Source organism: Crassostrea angulata, chromosome 8, assembly GCF_025612915.1.
Source record: "Crassostrea angulata isolate pt1a10 chromosome 8, ASM2561291v2, whole genome shotgun sequence".
Classification (NCBI taxonomy): Eukaryota; Metazoa; Mollusca; class Bivalvia; order Ostreida; family Ostreidae; genus Magallana; species Magallana angulata.
This window is the reverse complement of record NC_069118.1, coordinates 37,850,230-37,869,384: the sequence shown is the minus strand read 5'-3', so window position 1 is coordinate 37,869,384 and position 19,155 is coordinate 37,850,230. Positions and strand designations below refer to the sequence as shown.

The window sequence follows — 19,155 nt, the reverse complement described above, 5'->3', positions numbered from 1 at the left end:
AGTGTTGATCATGAACAACGTTTCTGAGTGAATATGACATTATTAACTCCAAATGCTTTGATGGCATATTTAAATGTACCATGCCATGGAATATGCAAAAAAAAACAACATAGCGTAGCGTCCGGTGAACAACATTAAGAGTTTATAGCTTATAACCTTTTCATTTATCAATTCTCATATAGTTGATAACTAAATGTTATCTACATGTGCATGTTTTAATTAGCTACGTTTAATAAACTAGGCTACAACAATTACTAAGTTCAGCAATCAATTCGATGTTTCTTTTTTTGCGCTCAACTTCTCCCTATAGCTCAGTATTTTAATTTATTATTTATTTCGACGATATTTTCTTTTCAAGTGTCATGAATTGATAATTTTCTTGCCCAACTTTCCTAAATCCAGTATCCTTGAACTTAACGTCCCCAGATATTGAGCCATTAAAGCAGAGTAAAAAGAATTCACGATTACCTTTCTAAACTACGACCATCATATGACAAATTCAACTGAAACTTTCAGAATTGATATAATTATATAGAGATGTTGTCCGCCCTTTGATTTTCAAAGGTTACAGAACTCGTTTAATGTATGAAATTACAGCATGAATGAATGTATTCTTATTTAATATATTTGTTTAATAAAAATCATTGTCTTGGCGACAAAAAAAATAAAATTAGAATAAAATGCAGTTTCACAGGCGGCAGGTAAAAATTCAAAACAGACTCCAGCCTTCATAAAATAAATTTGTTTACTGTATTGCTGAAAGTTATCTTCATTTTTTGTGTATTTTTACCTTTGCAAGACGTTTTGTTTACTTCAAAGCTAACAATGCACGGCATTCATTTGGTCAAAGAAGAGTTATATATTTGATATAACGACAGCTTTTTCTTTGATTTTTTTTCTTTCTGTTTTTTAAAGGTGTGACGACGATCACAAAGTTGCTGATGCGTCACTGGGCGAAACAATATAATTGTGGTTTTAAGATTTGCAGTGTTTTCTAAACTTTTTTCTATTTTCAATGAATTGACTCTATCTCCCACTCCCCTCCCCCTCCCTTAATCCCCCCCCCCCCCCTTCCTCTCTCTCGCTCTCTCTGAACACAGCCTTGGCCTATATTGCTAAATATATTAATCTTAATGATGTTTTCTGATGTTATTGTTCTCTTTGTTGCTCCAATGCTTGAGGCATCTTTGATAATCACATCGACTTTGCATAAAAAGAAAAAAAAAAAAGGAAAAGGCTAAGCGCTAGTTCTGGAAAACTTGAATCAAATATCTTTATTAAAGCGATCGGGTTTGTAAATCACATGCGCAGACATTTCAAGACTTGATTTATGAATTCCATGTACGCGTGTATATTTTAACATCAAAATATAAACTATAAATTCTGCCACCAGTATATCATATTGTCATTGTCCAAAAAAGAAGAAGAAAAAAGCATGTTATCTGGATTAATGAATGTATATTGTGTCATTTTATGATTGACAGCGACAATTCTTATTGATATACTCTTCTTCGTTTTGGAATCAATTTCTTCAAGAAGCCGCAGTATTTTGGCCTTTAATGTGCCCAGAGTTACAAAATGAAATTTTATGACACTCTTTTTGCACTTTATGTTAACAAACATGTACTATTAATAATAATGCTGCTACATGATTATAATTTCACAGCAGGCAGAGTATTTTATGTCTAAATGGCTTCCTTAAAAACAATTCCAACCTACATGTACATGTAGCATGTAAAACTTTTGACATTTTGTTCAAACTTTTATTAGAAAACATTTAATAAACACAAGTCTAAAACTATATTTTGCAGGCTTAACCGATCTCTTATTTGTGTGGGTTTTTGTTTACAACTGAAAGGTCACATAAATGTGAATTAACGGTTACTGAAAGGTATATCAACTTACATGTAAATGTAATTTAAAGCAAACTTAAATGTGACTGAGTGACTCTGCCAATCAGTTTTCAGTCAACATTCAGTGGAATAATTTTATATCCTATGTATGCTGTCATAATTCACATGGAGGCAGTTCCAGATTAAAGCACTATCATGTGCCTCTACCAAATTTGCTTTACAAACATCGAGCATATATATATATATATATATATATATATATATATATATATATATATATATATATATATATATATATATATATCTATCTATCTATCTATCTATCTATCTATCTATCTATCTATCTATCTATCTATTGAAAGACGTGCGTTGTTTTAGACGAAAGAAGGGTAACTTCAACAAAACACTTCAACAGCAATGATTTAAATTTCGTGGTACAATATAATACTTCGTACATTGATGGATTTTATTTTACGAAAATCGGGCTTTTGTCAATTAGTTTAATATGTTGTACATTTCATAAATATTTGTTTTATTTTTACGCAAAAAGTATCTAAAAATTAATGTAGCTCCTTTTTCCTTTTTTTAAAAGAAGCTTTTTTCAATATACTTTTGAGAGAGAGAGAGAGAGAGAGAGAGAGAGAGAGAGAGAGAGAGAGAGAGAGAGAGGAGAAGCTTATCTTTTTCAACAATCTCTGTGGAACATGTGCTTGAGATAGAATTTGTTTGAAATCGGAGGCCGAGAAGTCCGCATACAAAAAATGTTACATGTATATAATAATATTTTCAGAGGGAATAGAAAATGCGTGATATCAAATTCCAAATAAGAGATTCTTTAGTAGATAGGAACAGTCACCTTTTCAATGTGTATTCGGTATTTTGACCTCGTCAAAGCTTTCCTCTCACTATGATCAAAAAGTGATTTACCCCCCAAAGAATGGAATGGAGGAGGGGAAAAAATATGTCGCGATGTTTATCAATATTTCACCGACAATTACACCCCTCCAAAAAAAAAAATTACAGCACCGTCCCTTCTGCTTCCATTCTTCCTTATACCGCCATCAGCATGTCGTGATAAAGAATATAACTCCCTTGGCTGACAACGGCCGGTCTATTTGTAATAGACGGGGGTTTATGAAATATGAGATTTTAGCAGAACAGTTAATAACTAAGCAATAAAACTGACCTCCGCTCAGGTGAGAAATTGATGTTTAAAATGCATGTCAGGGACCTCCTTCTCTCAAAGTTTTGGTGTTGTTGAAAGTGATACCCCAAAAAATTTATCTTGCTGTCTATTAACATGGAAACATATTTTTTTTTTATAATGATAGACTTTGTTGACAATCCTACATTGCTAAATTGTATAACATTATTTTCGTTTCTCTATTGTTGCAAGTACATGAATGCATGGGCAATATTTTTTTTTAGTTTAGATTAAGCTAAAACTGTTTTAAAGAGATGTCATTATGATTAATTTCATGTCCTTCGATGTCTTTTAAGATGAATATCCATATATGAATTATAAAAAAAATTAATTTTCATTCTTTATTTCTGCTGTCTATTTTCATGGTGAAAAAAAAATCTTTCCCCTAAAAATACCGAAAATACTGAAATACGATTGGAATATTCCGTTTTGCCTAAAATAAAATCCAACGCCATTTTTCTTCTTGACTTATTATAATAAAGTGTTTTAGACATGACTAATTTGATATATTCTTATTATTTGAAATTTTGTTCAAACTAATTTAAAATTTTCTTAATTTATTTTTCATGTTTCATAAAGTTACTAAATTTTACATACAAGTCATTAAATTTTAGGGATTAAAATATTTGAGAAGAGCAACAAGTTTGGAATTTGATGCAAGCTATTTAAAGCAATTCTGGTTACTTAATACATTTATAAGTAAAAACATTCTAAAATACATGCAATTTAATTTTCCATGTGCACGCAGAGGAATGTTTCTAAAATATTGACATTATTTAGCACACCTTACATCCAAACAGAATGATATAATGAAAATCTTATTTTCAAACAATTTAAGATCGATTAAAAAACATGTTTTCCTTCAAATTAATGATGACTTATTGAGTGAATTACAGTATCATTTTCTTCTTCTTAAAACGTATCAGACAAAGTCTAAATAGGAATAATTACTAGTTTACGTAATTACGTGTTTGCAAAAATGATGGATATCTTATCAGACGACGACCGCCCCCATTATTATTACGGAAGAAATCATTTCATATTGCATAAATTCTTTCTTTAGCATGGATTCTTTAACTTAAAAAAGGACAATTTATTAAAGACACATAATTTTCTCACAGACATAGATGATGATGACATTCGATGTTTTTTTTTTTTACATCTACTAAAGAAACGCAGTCACGCTATTTTGCAATTGCTTTTGTTCCAATGAAAATATATTTATTGCGTTCTAGATTACATGACGGAAAGGAGATACCCCCTCCAAATTAAAAATAAATACGAAAAACGTGTTATACCTATCCAAAAATTGTATCCATGTATGATAAACCAAAGTCACGAATCTCCCATTATAGACATTTATTAAATCTAGACTTCTCTAATTAGATTTCTGCCTTTTATTAAAATGCCAGTAGATCCCGATTAGAAATTATGTTTTTCTTCCTTAGATTAATCAAGTTGATGTCAAACTTAAGCGCTGGACAAGGCAGCCAAAACGTAATTCTCACCAAATGACGTCATACACTGCTGCTTCCTGCTTCCGATGTAAACAAAGAGCCTTTTCGAGTAAATAAACGCGGGAGATACTTCGCTCAATTACTCTTATCACAGTCCTTAGTTGCCGGACGAGGTGTTTGTTTGGCAGTTTACCATGCACTTGATCAGCTGGTCATTTTCATTAAATGCCGTCATCTTTGATATGAATTTCATTCATGTACATTGGAATTCTCTCTCTCTCTCTCTCTCTCTCTCTCTCTCTCTCTCTCCCCATAAAAGGCACGATTTCATCTTCTGATTACAACAAAGTTAAAAAGATCTGCATGGAATCAGAATATAAACAATTTTATTACATACCCCCGTAATTTTGATTGCATTTTATTTGGTATCTTTAAAATACATGTCTGTGAAATTCAGCCATAAGATTTATATTATTTGAAGCTTTAAAAAGACTAATTTTATTTTTTTTGTAAACTATTACAATTGTTCTTGATACGACAAGTTACGTTTAGTATATCAATTTGTTGAATGTGTAAAATTCTTTTGATTCTCATGATTTCGAATTTGTTATAAAACCAATAACCATTTCAACACAGGTTACTCCGGGCACTTACACAACTGTCTGTCACTTTATCAAGCATCACAAATTAAAATAAAGAAAAGACATGCCGTCAACAAACAGTTCATACTATCAACTCTCCGACAAATAATTGTTCATAAATAAATTGAGAGTTAAGGTCGTTGACTGAATTTTATTTGATAGTCGTATACTTAATTTAATAAAATTCGGTAAATGACATTATGACTCTTTTTGTTATGTACAAATTTTGATTTAAAAAAATCCTATTTTTTTTTAAAGGACACTTTTCTTTGAAAAGTAACCTTTATTGTATTTATGTGAACGAGCCTCATCTGAATCCTGTTTGCAAATTTTTGTTATCTCAATAATGAATAAACAAAAAATAAAGGAATAAATGTCACTTCTGACGTCATGTTTACGACTATCAACATTATGGACAAAAATAGCAATCGATATTTCGTAAAAACAAAATGAAACAATTTCGAGAATTATGGAAAGCTGCTTTGTTTAATAAAGATTCAGCTACCATCTTGCAGATTTAAATATTACAACGTTTGCAGCTTCACGGTATACATTAGTGTACGTTTTTGAACCAAAATGGACAATACTTGGCCGCAGCATTGCCTGCGTTGAAGGCATCATCAGTATGTTAAATAAACCTCTATGATAAATATGACTCTGCAAACTGCTTTTCAGAGAATTTAGGTGTAATGTTAGAATAAACATCTATTCGATATACAAGAGGCCTACAGGCCTTGATGGTCACCTGAGTACTAAATAATTAAGTCGTCAGAGGGTCATTATTTATAACTTAGTTCAAAAGGCAAAACAATGTAGATATTTGGTTAAAAGCGACCTGCAGGCCTGTAATAGTAAATCTTTTATAATATTCAGTAATATTCAGTTTTATTTATTATGCAAACAACATTCATACAGTTTATTTTTACAGAAAATAAAAGTAAATTTCCTAAACCGGAAACACACGTTTAATTTATTATGCCCAGTAAGAATTTACCTTGTGGTTTTCAAGATGAATTTAAAAATGTAAAATTGTGAACGGACGATAAATGGCCGTAGATTACCCATGTTATTAAAGTGACTTCATGATATTAAATACTTGTTGACTATTCAGCCATATTAGTCACCCCCTTATTAAAAAAAAAAAACCAACAATCTTTTCCCCATGGGCAAATAATTTTACAAGTTAAGAACAGGACATAATGACATTGTACATTACAACAATGCATGATGACTGTGAAAGTACAAAAGAAAATGCAAAATTCAATGTATTTTCACTATGTTCCCATATTGGCCCTACCCAAGGGTCATGGATTTCACAATTTAAATAGCTGAATATCATAACCATGTATTCAAACTCTTCCCGCTGTATATATAGAGAAGAAGATTATTAAAGATTAATATACTTTCCCTATATGGAAATACTGACCCCGCTCCAATACCCAAACCCCCTGACACAGGAGCCGTGTATTTAAAAACTTAGGTGGACATTATCAAATTCACGTATTCAGTTTATCTCATTTTACAGTGGAAGTGGATAAGATTTCCAAAGATTTACTACATCCCCACAAATTGGCCAGATACATATCACTATATGCCCATATTGGTACCGCCCTAGGACCCGAAGCAGGGACCATGAATTTCACTATTAAGATTAATTCTATGTAAGAATCAAAATTCGATCGGTGGCCACGCATAATCACGGATTTCCCTCATACTTTACAATTTGATAGACTTTGGTGAGTAAAAAAGGTTTACTTGTTGCTATATGGTCCCGTTGCCATGGTAACAAAGGGTAAAGATGTAAAAATGACATTTTAATGCTTATTACAGATCATATCGTAAGTAATGTGCACAACTTTGGGCCTCTAGGGTAGAATATATTATTATACAAAATTGTCATTTTTCAAGAAAAAAAAACATTTATGGAGAAACACATATATTTAAAGTGTTTCCATGGTAACTATCGAGAATTTTCAAAATATGATTTCTTCACTTAATTTAAATTAAAAATCCAAATCTTGAAACTTTTTAGTAAACACTATTATGATTGTGCAATAACGAATTTATAAATAAAAATTGAGAACCGTTGCTATGGTAACAAGCTAAAAAAAAGCATATTGTAATATTTTGAGGTATATTTGAATGGGTATTATTCGTTTAAAAAGTATAGGTAATTTATATCAATGGATGAGAAAATATCAAGTATGTTTTGAACTTGAAAACAACTTAAAAAAATCTGGCATTTGCAAAAAAATATTGCCGTTGTTATGGGCTTTTCAAAATGTTAGATTTCTGTGTGATTTTCTACGCAAATTCAATTTCCTTAGCAACAACATTTCTGTGTTGAAATACAAAGTTTTTTGTGGTGTACAATAAAAACTATATATTTCTACGAGTTCCAACAAAAAAAAAATTGCAAAATATTTTTTAAATCAGGAGTTACAGCATATAAAATCATCTTTATTTTTTCAGTTTTTTCTGTTTCTTGGCCTTGTTGCCATAGCAACGGTTGTCAATTTTCATAAATAAAATACATATTGCATGGACATTGGTAATGATAGAAAAATATAATTAATTTACCTGTTCAGCTTATAAAAAATACATAAGACCAATTTCAAAAATTTCAAACGGTTTCCATGGTTTCATTTCAAAAGTATTGGTTTCTCCATCAGTTTTTTTCTATGAAATAAGAATTGACAATAGAACAAAGATTGTATTATGTCTTTTATAGTTTACATTAGTGGGCAAACCCTTCTAATATGACCTTAAAATAGGTACGTTTTGCTATTTTTCCATCTTTAGCCTCGGTTACCACGGCAACGGTTAACCCAAGCACCCAACCATTAGACTAAGTGGTTTTTTTGCGTTTTACACCTAGGTGTGACCATGTATGTAATATAAAGGAAATCGGTTACTATGCGTGGCCAGGGTTTTTTCCAAAATGTGTGGGAGTAGAAAAAATACTTGATTTAAATTTGGGCTTTTATTTTGGTTGGCTTTTTTTTGGCCTCTAATGAGTCCTGTGGGTAATTATATTCAAAAATTCAACAATTTATATTCTTCTTATCCTAGAGATGCTTAAAATCAAAAATAGAAACAATTTGCCTTATAGTTTCGAATTCCAAGAAGTAAAAAATGTTAAATTGTTAACGGACAACGAACAACGCACGAAGACGGACGAGGACCAATGGCAATATGTCACATGAGTGACTCAGGTGACTTAAAATATAAAGATAACTTTTGTAGTGCAGTATATTCAGGGTTGTCTCTAAAAATTGAAGTAGAAGGAGGAAATGAAAAAGTAGAAGAAGGGTCGGGGGGGGGGGGGGGGTCTTGCTTATAGCTAGATTGTGTTTGAAATGCAATAATAGCCCGGTAATTAGGGCATTATAGGCGGGTCTTAGAGACAACCCTGATATTTCAAAATCGTTCATTCACTTCAAGCAATTTGTCCAAATGTTGATTTGCACAAATTCTTTCCACATAATTCTAACTAACTGCATTTTCTATCCTATTTCTCCTTATCCGCCAGAAAAAAAATTTGGTATGTACTAAAGGTTGAAAATGAAACAAATCATTTCGAAAGTGCATTTTTAATGCTATATAATTTTTCTCAAAGTTTGAAATATTAAGGCTGTGTCTAAAACTTAAAAAAAAAAACATATTCGCTCTATGTAGATGCTTATCAATGTCTATACATATATAATTTTAGTTGCATACAGATGACGAGCTCATTAGTACCATTGTTGTATTCAATTGGTTATTTTCTTTTTTAAGAAAAAAAAGTTGACGTGCAAAATTATTGAACCACGCATTATTAGGCATCTGATACAATGTATGAGTGTATTATTTCCTTCAGATTTAACGTTCGAAATAAAACAGTTACTGTACCTGTCATTTTCTGCGTAAGCGTAAAATAAGCAAACTTGCTAATATAAGTCTAACATATACATTGCTCCTTAAAAGATACAGAGACATATGTAATGATCTAACGAGTTGGGAGGTAAAGGGTTCGCAACTTCTCCTCATGTGAAATTCTGGTCTACCCTAAACGAAAAACCTTTAACGGAACCCCCATTAGCCACCCCACCACCCCACCCCATCCTCCCACAATATATCCAACATTATGGGTTGCAAAAGTCTTACACAGTCATTAAACTTTCTCTTTTACCGTGTTTAAAACCTGAACATTTTCACCAACATGTACAACTTACATTTATGACATTCGTCTTATTTTCAACTAGGCAATTACACTTCATAGATAAAGAGAGATAACTCGATGAAGGTGCCGCTGGTTCTTTTTGCACATTCTCCTTCACTCCCACCTATTCAAAAAAATATTCTAGAGCTCCTCCTTACACACTATTAGACCAGCCTTGGTCTTTTGGCATTTTTAGGAAAAAGGAAAATATAAATTGATGTGATATTATATTCCCAGTTTACGAACGGTCATAGGTATTTGCATAAAAGGTTTTTAAATTGAGACAATTTTAAAATATTTTTTGGCTACCTCTGGGATTCTTTCACAAAAAAAACAAACTAATCGCAGCGTTACATGTATCTACTTCAAATTATAATATTGATGGCCCAAGGGTCAGGGTCCCTGATGAAGGGTTAAGCTCCTTTGATCACTGAGTGAATATGGATAAAAAAAATTTTCTACTGCTGGGTACATATTAAGCGAAATCAACGTCCTACATGGTTTTGAAACTATAATCTTCTATATTTTTGGCCCCTAGGCGAAAGGGTATTGATGTTAATAAGAGCAGGGTTCTAAAATTGTTATTACATTCGTTCCTTTAAAAAAGATTTCTTATGCTGAAGGCATGGGTTTTATATTTATCATGATCAAGTATATGTACCATACTAAAAAATGTGTTACCCTGGGGTCAGTTGTTTTTGGTTGTTTGGTTCTACTGGCCATATAAGGATGAATGTATTCAAGAAAATTATACTTTGCCAAACAAAATAAATGGACCCATGTTTGTGAAGATTTTGAGGCCAGGAAAGGATATCGATTATTTTTTTTAATTAAACCTAGACACGATTTGAAACAAACATTTTTTTAAATTTTTTTATTCTTTGTGAATAAATTGTTTTACGTGTACACACTTTAAATGATTGACCAAAATGTGAATGTTAGAAGTCAAGTAATACGGATAGAGAAGTAGTAGGAATGCATTGTTATGTAAACAAAGCTCGAGTCTTGTACCATGAGTAACTTCGAGGAATAACCATTTCTTTGACAAAATGTTTCGTGGCAAACAAGATAAATTGGTTCAATGTCTTCCGTACATCATGAACAAATGAAAGCAACCTTTTTTAAACATACCAATACGATGTAAGGAAAAACAAAACTCGAGCTTTGTTTACAAAACAAAAGATTTCAAACTCTGTATCTTGCTTGTAACTTAAAATTTGATTTTCAAAATTTTATGAAGCATTAATGCTTCATTTTCTATTTGTATTTTTCTTTTGTTTATCTTTTTTTAGTTGAAACATCTTTCACTTTCCCAAAAATGACTGGGTTGCTTTTTTAGCAGCGAATTCGAAATTGTTTTGTTTGGGGAGGGGGGAACTGATTATTCTCGAATGACTGTTTTGATGCCCGAGTTTTTCACTAACCCATTCATATAGTAAATTAACGCAATATTATAACACATGTAGACATTCAGAATGCTTTGAAATATTTAATAATGTTTTATTTCCCCTGCAATATTGTGTTTTTTTTTCGTTTTTGTATTCACTTGTGAAGACTCTCACATCGTAGAAAAACGCATATTCCATACGCTTAGTAATTAAGCGTTCTAGACAAAGCAAAAACTAATTTTTAAATAAACTTTAACTTTTTCATTTTAAAGGGACCTAGTTACAGTTAAGTTGAACATTATCAAATTTTTAATTTTTTAATTTTAATGTCTAGAATAGTCAATTTACCTTGCATTTTCACTTAATGTTTTTACATGTTGACATAATTTATCTTGCATGTAGGAGCAGAAATAACTTGTGCATTTTGAATGATTGAACAAATTTTTAATGATGGAAGTCAAGTTAAAAGCGAGATACAGAGGTTAAAGCATTGAATGGCATTGCTTATTTGTGGATGTCGTCGGTCCTGTAACACACTAAATTATCATACTGCGCTCGGTAAGTATGAATGATATATAACTTAAGTTTCTTAACTAAGTAATATCTAAATAGATAGTAATGTTAGAAACCCAAGGCCAGTTCGGACCAACTCATTATAACGACTAAAACTGTCTCGTTTTCAAAATAATCTTTATCTCTTAAGCAACCAGTGAGAAAGCGAACTCTTCTGTATCTGAATATACAATTTACTAAAAAACAAAGTACTTTTATGAAACCATGCTATTAATAATGGAAGCCCTCGTAAGTTTATGATTAATCAAGATTTGCACCAAGAAAGTGGGAAAGATTAAATCAAGAAAAACATGAATAATTCAAACGAACCGAAAAAATAATCGATGAGTTTACCCAATGCCATATGAAAGATTTTTTTTTTCGAAAATGAATAATTCAATATTTTTGCCATGTTCTTGTTTGACTCTTTTGAATTCAAGGCTAAAGAAAAGTCACCTGACTGATACACCAGAAGCCGAGAAATAGCAACTTATCGATGTTTAACGGTGTCCCATGTGTTTAAAATTTAAATCTTTAAACCCAAACTGTCCTGTTGGTGTTTTGACATTAGGAAGTGTAAGTCTACAGGGGTATTCAGTCTTGCCGATCCGTTCGGTCGTCGCTACTGTTGGGATATGTAGAGGCGTGGGAAAAAACATCGATAGCTAAATATATGGAATCGTATTGAAAACGTGTATCTATAAGGTCGCCAAAGTAGCCAGATTAAACCACTGTAGAGATATAAAACAAATAAAACTTGAAAGCTAAAATGTATTTCAGTTTGTATGTTTATTACGATTATTCCGTCTGCAATTATAACTTAATTTGTTTTATTACAATTAATCAACATATAAAAATTTGTATTTTGAACATTTAATCATTTCATTCCCTAAGTATCCATGGGACATTTTCTAAGAGATTTGTATTTTATTGTTAGCAATTATTCCATTCAGTACCATTATTTGATTTGAAAATGTTGACTTTCGCGAGGCAAAAATGCCTGTTGTCAAGTCGTACAGAAAATTTCTATTTTAAGTGTTGTAATTTTAACGATATTTTAATAAATTTGAAACAGAATTGCTTAACAATAAATATTGTTTGTCCTTTAACCATGCTTATAAAGTTTACGAAGTTTGATAAACATGCATGCAAGGGTTTTCTTAAAATCTTTCATAAAAAACTGAACGGGGCACACATACATACACGCACGCACAACAGCGATGCTATACCGGTATCCCTTTCGCAACAAGTTGCGCGAGGGGATAAAAATTTTCCCCAACATTATCCGGGATTCCGGATATTTGCAGAATTTGTCTCCATGTGTATTGTACGAGATCATCATTGTTTGAGTCTAGTTCTATACACCTCTGTTCGGATTTTTAAGCTGTTCTGTTAGATTTTAAATGGAAGGTTTAAAGAGTTGTAATACTGACTGTAAGCTGTCTTGTAGGTTTGGGATTGGGTGAATAGTTAGTGAATTAACAAGAACATTTGATGCACATATGCATCGTACAAATTTAATAATGACCTCGGGATTGTGCAGTGCATCTACTAAGGCCTCAAAAATTGTCTCAGGTTCGGCATCTTCAACATCTTCGTATTTGCTGCTATTTTCGCGAGCACGTTAAGTTTTAGTGCTATGGGTATGGTTGCGAGCTTGACTTTCTCGTTGACGTCCTCGGCCTGATCTCGATCCTGATCCAGCCATTTTTTGGCTTTATTAGTGTCACTCGTAATTTATGTCGTGAGTTCTGGACAAGAGAGAGTGTTTTTGTCTTTAGAGACTGATTTAAATTACTAATTTTGTCTTGTAGTTCATCTGAAGCAAATCCTTAGTATTTTGCCGAACACGAGGCAGCTCGATCTCTTCGTATCCTTTTCAATAAAACAAAATCAATTCTATTTACATCATTTATTCAAAAGTTAATCCAAAATTATTGTAAACCTGTTTAAAAATATCAATATAACTACATGCATGTGAGATGATCTTTAAAAAAAAACCCATATGCTACAACTAAAGTAAAAATTTTGCGTTTTCATATGATGTACTAATCACTCTTTCTGTTTAAAGGTTTCTATCGTCGAAGAAAGGTTCGATTTCGACGTATTGTACTGTGACATTACGCATAGCTTAAAACAAATTGTAAATAAATGTCGTTAAACGGAAGTCAGGCTGTGTATATTTCGAGTTCCGGTACATTGAGACTATTTCCGGTTCCTTCCTTTATCTTTAGTCGGACGTAGCGAGCAATGGTGGGGTAGTCACAAAGTATATCTACTACCTCCTTTGTCTTTGCAGGTCCTTTGTAAAACCCACGTTGTTCATACATGCTACTATTTGTCACTTCAACTGCAACGTCATGGAATCTCTCCCCTATTTTTGAAAAGAAAAAAAGCCCCAATATTTTATATGTATGATAGGTGAAAATTTTCCCTGAAATGCCAATTTATAGTTTCTCATAGTGACTTAAGTTTCAAATTTATATACCTTTTTTGAGGAATCATTATTTACAATTTGAGCTCAAACTTTTTATTAAATTTTCATATCAATCTTTTTTAAGTGTTTAATGGTGAATGAATGAATAATAAGCATTCCTAAAAATGAAAAACTTAAACATTAAATAGCAAATATTTCATACAGGATGCCATAGTTAGTGATAACAATTCTTTCGTATGTAACTAAATCTTTTAAAAATTATCTCAGATTAAACCAGATATTTTTTTTCCTTAAAAAGTTAGTAATGAACAAAAATTAACATTTTTCAACATTTCAATTTTTATAAATATGGTAATTTTTATTCAGCAGTTTATCTATAAACAAATTTTCATTTAAAAAGATTTGAACATTTTCAATTCGAATTGCAACAAAACCCATTCAATATAATTATATTTCTAATATTAAGCAAGTCATTATTTTCTCTCATACATTATCACCTTTGAAAGAAAGTACAAGTAAAATAAAGATATTACCGGAACCATCTACTCTGTTATAGAAGCGAATGAAGAGTATTGTAAGTATGTCCAACAAATCGACATTGATCCATGGGGACGACTCAAAGTCTGAATGAAACATTTTTGTATAGCCATTTGGAAAGAGACCATCCGTTGCATAGTAGGGATGATAATCTCCGTAACTGTTATTCATTACCGAAGATCCTGTAATTGGAGTTTCCAGAGCAGAATTCCTCCTCGATTTAACTTCTGGTACATGTAAATAACAGTAACAAAAAATGGTTTGTTAAATACGTGATTATTTACTGATGCCCAGTTATTAATTTTTTTTAATTTATGAAAATATATCTTATATCACAACAATCAAAATACCCTAAATCAGCAAAAGAAAAAAAATCACTAATTGCTGTTCAATTTCATGCATACATTATGAATTCACTCAAAAAATATAAACACATAGGATTTTCACCAAGTTTTACCCTACCAACTCAGGTATAATATAGCAGAAGTGCTCTTTGAACAGCTAATACGTTCATTAAAGCAAACGTAAAATTACTTATTGGCTGTAATAAATAAGATACGAAATAGATATCTGTTTGATATTCTTAAAATATCTATCAATTATAAGCAACAAACATATCTTAATAAATTATAACTGTTTAGTTTTAAATTCAAAAGTTCAACAAAGTTCACTTGGTCAAAAATGAAAACTGACAGTTGTACGAACCGTACGCAATCCATGGAAGTTGACAAAGGTTGCAACCGGAACTTAATAGAAAAACACAGCTCCACTGGCAAAGATGTTCGATAGTGTTAAAAAAGAATCTTACGGACTTTGTTCCACTTGCAATAGATGCACATTGCGACAAACTGAAATGTCGAGCGGTTGAGCACGAAATCGCAAAATGCGGTAAATTATTTTGTATTTTTGAATATTCGTACAAGTACGATTTGCATGTTATATAGCTACAAAACAACGACATTAGTACGAGTTTCAAAATAAGAGCAGACATTCTTTTAAATAAAATCAAGCTGTGCTTATCTCATTCAAGCACGTTTTATATCAGCGGTTTTCTTTCTCTCTTTTTTTTTAAACGATCTGTTATCTGCAAAAGAATTTTTTATATTAGTCACGAAGTCAAACCATCTGCATTGCCTACAACTCTAAACGTTACTTAAAAGAAACATTCAAACTGAATTTGATCTTTGATTAAATTAATAGAATTGAATAATTTATTGCTTCCATTATCAAAATCAATTACCTCAGGTTCATTTGACAAAAGGGAATGATTTTTTTGTACAAACCTTTTGTTTCGAATAATATTTGACGAAAAAAAATACATAAAAAAATTAGTGGAAAAATGCCAATAAATAAACTTGACACTGGGCCGTTGCTAGCAACGATTAGGTTTTCGTACACAACAATTTGATTTTATTTCTGAAGAGAGAAATTTACTCGTGGTGAGAAAATAATTCACTATTTCCCAAAATTTATCACTTTGGCGCTCGTAACAAATAAATGAAGAGTCTAATCCACCTACTTTTAAACACTACGAAAGACGAGCATATGGGGCAGATAAATGACATCATTTAACAGAGAAAAAATTATGAATGAAATATAACTCTTTAAACTATGTACTCTCTAGCTGGTTGGTAAATAGCGTCGTCAGAAACGTAAGACCAGTCCTCACAAACTAAAAAAATCTGTTTCGTTTTCCAAATATTCTTTTTCTCTCAAACAACTAACGACAAAGCGGAACTCGTCAATCTCTGGGTACAGAGTGTATTAAAAATATTTTTTTAATAAAATCATGGCATTCTGTTTGAAGAGTGTAAGTATGATTAACAGAGATTGCATCATAAAAGTGTGAAGATTTAATCTTAAAAAGCATCCATGTATATAGACATGTTACTTTGTGAACATTACGTCACGGATGACGTTTCAAATCAGATGCTGTTGACAATATGTATTCATGAATCAAAATAACAAGGCATATAACTGCAGTGGAAACAGTGGAATTCGTGGTGGCTCAATTTTCGTGGTATTGGTGGGTATTCCTCGCCCACGAATTTACATCCTCGACGAAAACAAATTATGAGAGTTACTTTTTTAACTTAAACTGAAAACCGATGCATTCACGAATTTACATCCCCCGGATAAGGCCATTCCAAGTTTTTTCTATGTTTAGCGTCCGCAGACGGATTGGTTTTGAGATGTAAAGATAAAAAAAAAATCACACACAATTGTTGTTCATAAAATTAGATCGCTTTTTCATATGTCGGGCTCAGGATCGCATTTTTAAATCCGGATCAGAAATAAGATATCACAAAAATGGAAATCATATAGTAGGTATTTGTTATTTTTGTATTTTTGTTACAAAATGAAGAAAATACTTCAAAATATATAACAAATTTTATTTTGTTGAACCTTTAAAGTTGTGTTTTTTTCTAAGGTTTGTGGTTTTTTTTCCTGATAGAAAGACAGGTTTTTGAGTTTTGGGTGGACGCTAAACAAAGAAAAAACTTACAATGGCCTAAGCAAAAAACCCACAACACACGAAAATTGCCCCACCCCACGAATTTAAATGATTCAAAAGTATAAACTGTTCATGGTCAATTTATACATGTACTACGCAAATCAGAAGCAAATTAGTATCGAGATTAGGAAGGATAAACGCCTGTGATCATAAGCCACATCTTGAATGAAAAGGAACTTCAAGTTGATTGAGTGTGGATAATTTCATACCTTTTACAAAAAAATGTTAAAAGATATAATTAAATTTTGATGAAACTGTACTCAGTTTTGGGTTTCTTGAGTAACAGCGTAGGTTTTGAACCTATAGATTTGATCAGCGGATTTCGTTGCAAACAAAATTTGTTTTCGGTGTTTTTCCTCGGCACTTTTAATAAAGTATTTACATAAAATATTTTTCATTCTAAAACTTGAAGGATAAACTAGATCCATACGAGGGTTGTTGGAAAAATTTCGCGGACAAGTTCCATTGTGAGCGGACTATTTGCGTGATCCCAGCGAAACTTTAAAGATTTAAATTTGACGTATTTTCAAACAAATGTTTAAAGATTTGTTTTATTTAAGTGCCTCATGAAATATTTACAGTTTACTTCCTATGCTAAATATTGCTTCACGGAGCATGTCCGTTTTTAATTTTTTATATTTTGCACACCTTTATTCTAATTAAAAAAATGTACCGTTTAAGCACATAAAAATTGCACGATATATCATATGTCGTCATAATAACTTATAAACGTCATTTTGTGAAAGTTTCAACCAGTTTGTAGAATTTCTTACCTTTTTACCGCCGATTATGGACGACCAACCCTCGAATATTGAGTCTAACACGTTAACGTCAATCAACTTCTTGGAGCACCGCGCTGTCATAAAATTTTGTGTGCAGGCAGGAAAATCTCCGATAGAGACCAAAAGGTTCATACTATTAGATGCTGTTGGAGATGGCCCACATGTGCCAAGTCAATGGTATACAAATGGCATCAAAGGTTGAAAGATGGAAGGACTGATATTTTTACCGACGAGCGAAAAGGAAGGCCACAAGAAGTGGATACTAGTGTAACTGAAGCTGTACTTAAGGGATTGAATACAGTGACTGATAGGAGAGTCACTGTGCGTGAGATTGCTGATTAATTCGACTTTAGTGTCCCGACAATTCATCAGATCATTACAAAAAATCTTGACTTTCAAAAAGTGTGTGCACGATGGGTGCCCACACTGCTGCCTCTGGATGAAAAACAGAGGCGGGTTTCTTCATCCAGCGAGTTTTTACGACGATGGAAGAAAGAAGGTGACACGTTTCTGAGCCTTATAATCACCATGGATGAGAGCTGGTTATACCATTTTGACTCCGGAAACCAAACAACAATCGGGTATGTGGAAGAGGAGAGGGTCACCGCCACCGAAGAAAGCTAGAGTGACAAAATGGGCCGGAAAACACATGTTTATCATGTTTATGGACATGAGAGGAATGATATTGACGCATGCCGTACCGAGTGGACAGACTGTCAACGCTAACAATTATTCAAAAGCACATTGTTTAAAAAATTAACTGAAATAAAATAGATAACACATTTTTGAAGTGAAAAAAATCCACTAGAACTTAATAAAACTATTTTTTCAAATGCTTGACTATGAGCAATTTATCGTTATGAGCGATATTATGAAAATTGAAGATTATTCGACGTGACTTGGTTCAGGCCATAAGAATGAAACGTCCGGAGGTTGCTGCTGATCTAAGTTCCCTAATATTTCACCAGGACAATGCCCACTGCACAATCAACCATGCTGGACATCGATTTACTGGACTTTGAGCTCTTGAAGGACCCCCCCCCCCCTTACAGCCCGGATCTTGCACCAATGCACTTTGCTCTATTCCTGCACTGCGTGGTCAGAGATTTTTGGACCTGAATGATCTACGATATGCCACAAAAGACATTACACAAAAACTTGACAAATCATGGTTGTAGTGTGTTTGTAATTTCCATTACGTATTTTAAGAGAGATAACTCTATGCTATCCCCTACTGTGTTATGTTGGGATATTGCCCCTGTATTATGTGTGACGTTGTTTCCGCTTTTAATAAAGGCCTTCAATGACGAACCTGTTTTATTCATGGCCTAAATCTGGTTAAATCCGTGTGTGAAGCATGCAAGGACGCTACATAAAATTGGCGATGATGATAATTAAAGCTTAAGGATCACGATGGCAAGTGTATTTGATGCATGATTCGCATGTACTTCCACATTTTGATGTTTCTGATGTGACCGGCATCGCATCCAAATGGCAAAGATGGCGTCGGGCATTTGAATTATATGCAACAGGGAAAGGGATAGATGATGCGGCTAAGGGAAAAGCTTTGCTTCTACATACAGCAGGT

At 32.5% G+C, this 19,155-nt stretch overlaps 1 protein-coding gene across 1 annotated transcript; it reads right to left on the bottom strand.

Moving 5' to 3' along the window:
- Nucleotides 1–13,464: 13,464 nt before the first annotated feature.
- On the bottom strand, nt 13,465–15,314 carry LOC128160936 (uncharacterized). The gene is made up of 3 exons (XM_052824223.1): nt 14,976–15,314; nt 14,267–14,497; nt 13,465–13,670 (listed from the first exon to the last, which is right to left on the bottom strand). The coding sequence occupies exons 1-3, from the start codon at nt 15,259–15,261 to the stop codon at nt 13,465–13,467; spliced, it is 723 nt and encodes a 240-aa protein (XP_052680183.1). The 5' UTR covers nt 15,262–15,314.
- Between the last annotated feature and the right edge of the window lie 3,841 nt (nt 15,315–19,155).

What these genes read in the sequence shown, in the direction of transcription:
- LOC128160936 (XM_052824223.1), bottom strand. Translation starts at nt 15,261, where the DNA reads ATGTCTGCTCTTATTTTGAAACTCGTACTAATGTCGTTGTTTTGTAGC. An exon ending in ACTTCCATGGATTGCGTACG is followed by an intron (nt 14,498 to 14,975) that starts GTTCGTACAACT and finishes TACATGTACCAG; the next exon opens with AAGTTAAATCGAGGAGGAAT. An exon ending in TAACAGAGTAGATGGTTCCG is followed by an intron (nt 13,671 to 14,266) that starts GTAATATCTTTA and finishes TTTCAAAAATAG; the next exon opens with GGGAGAGATTCCATGACGTT.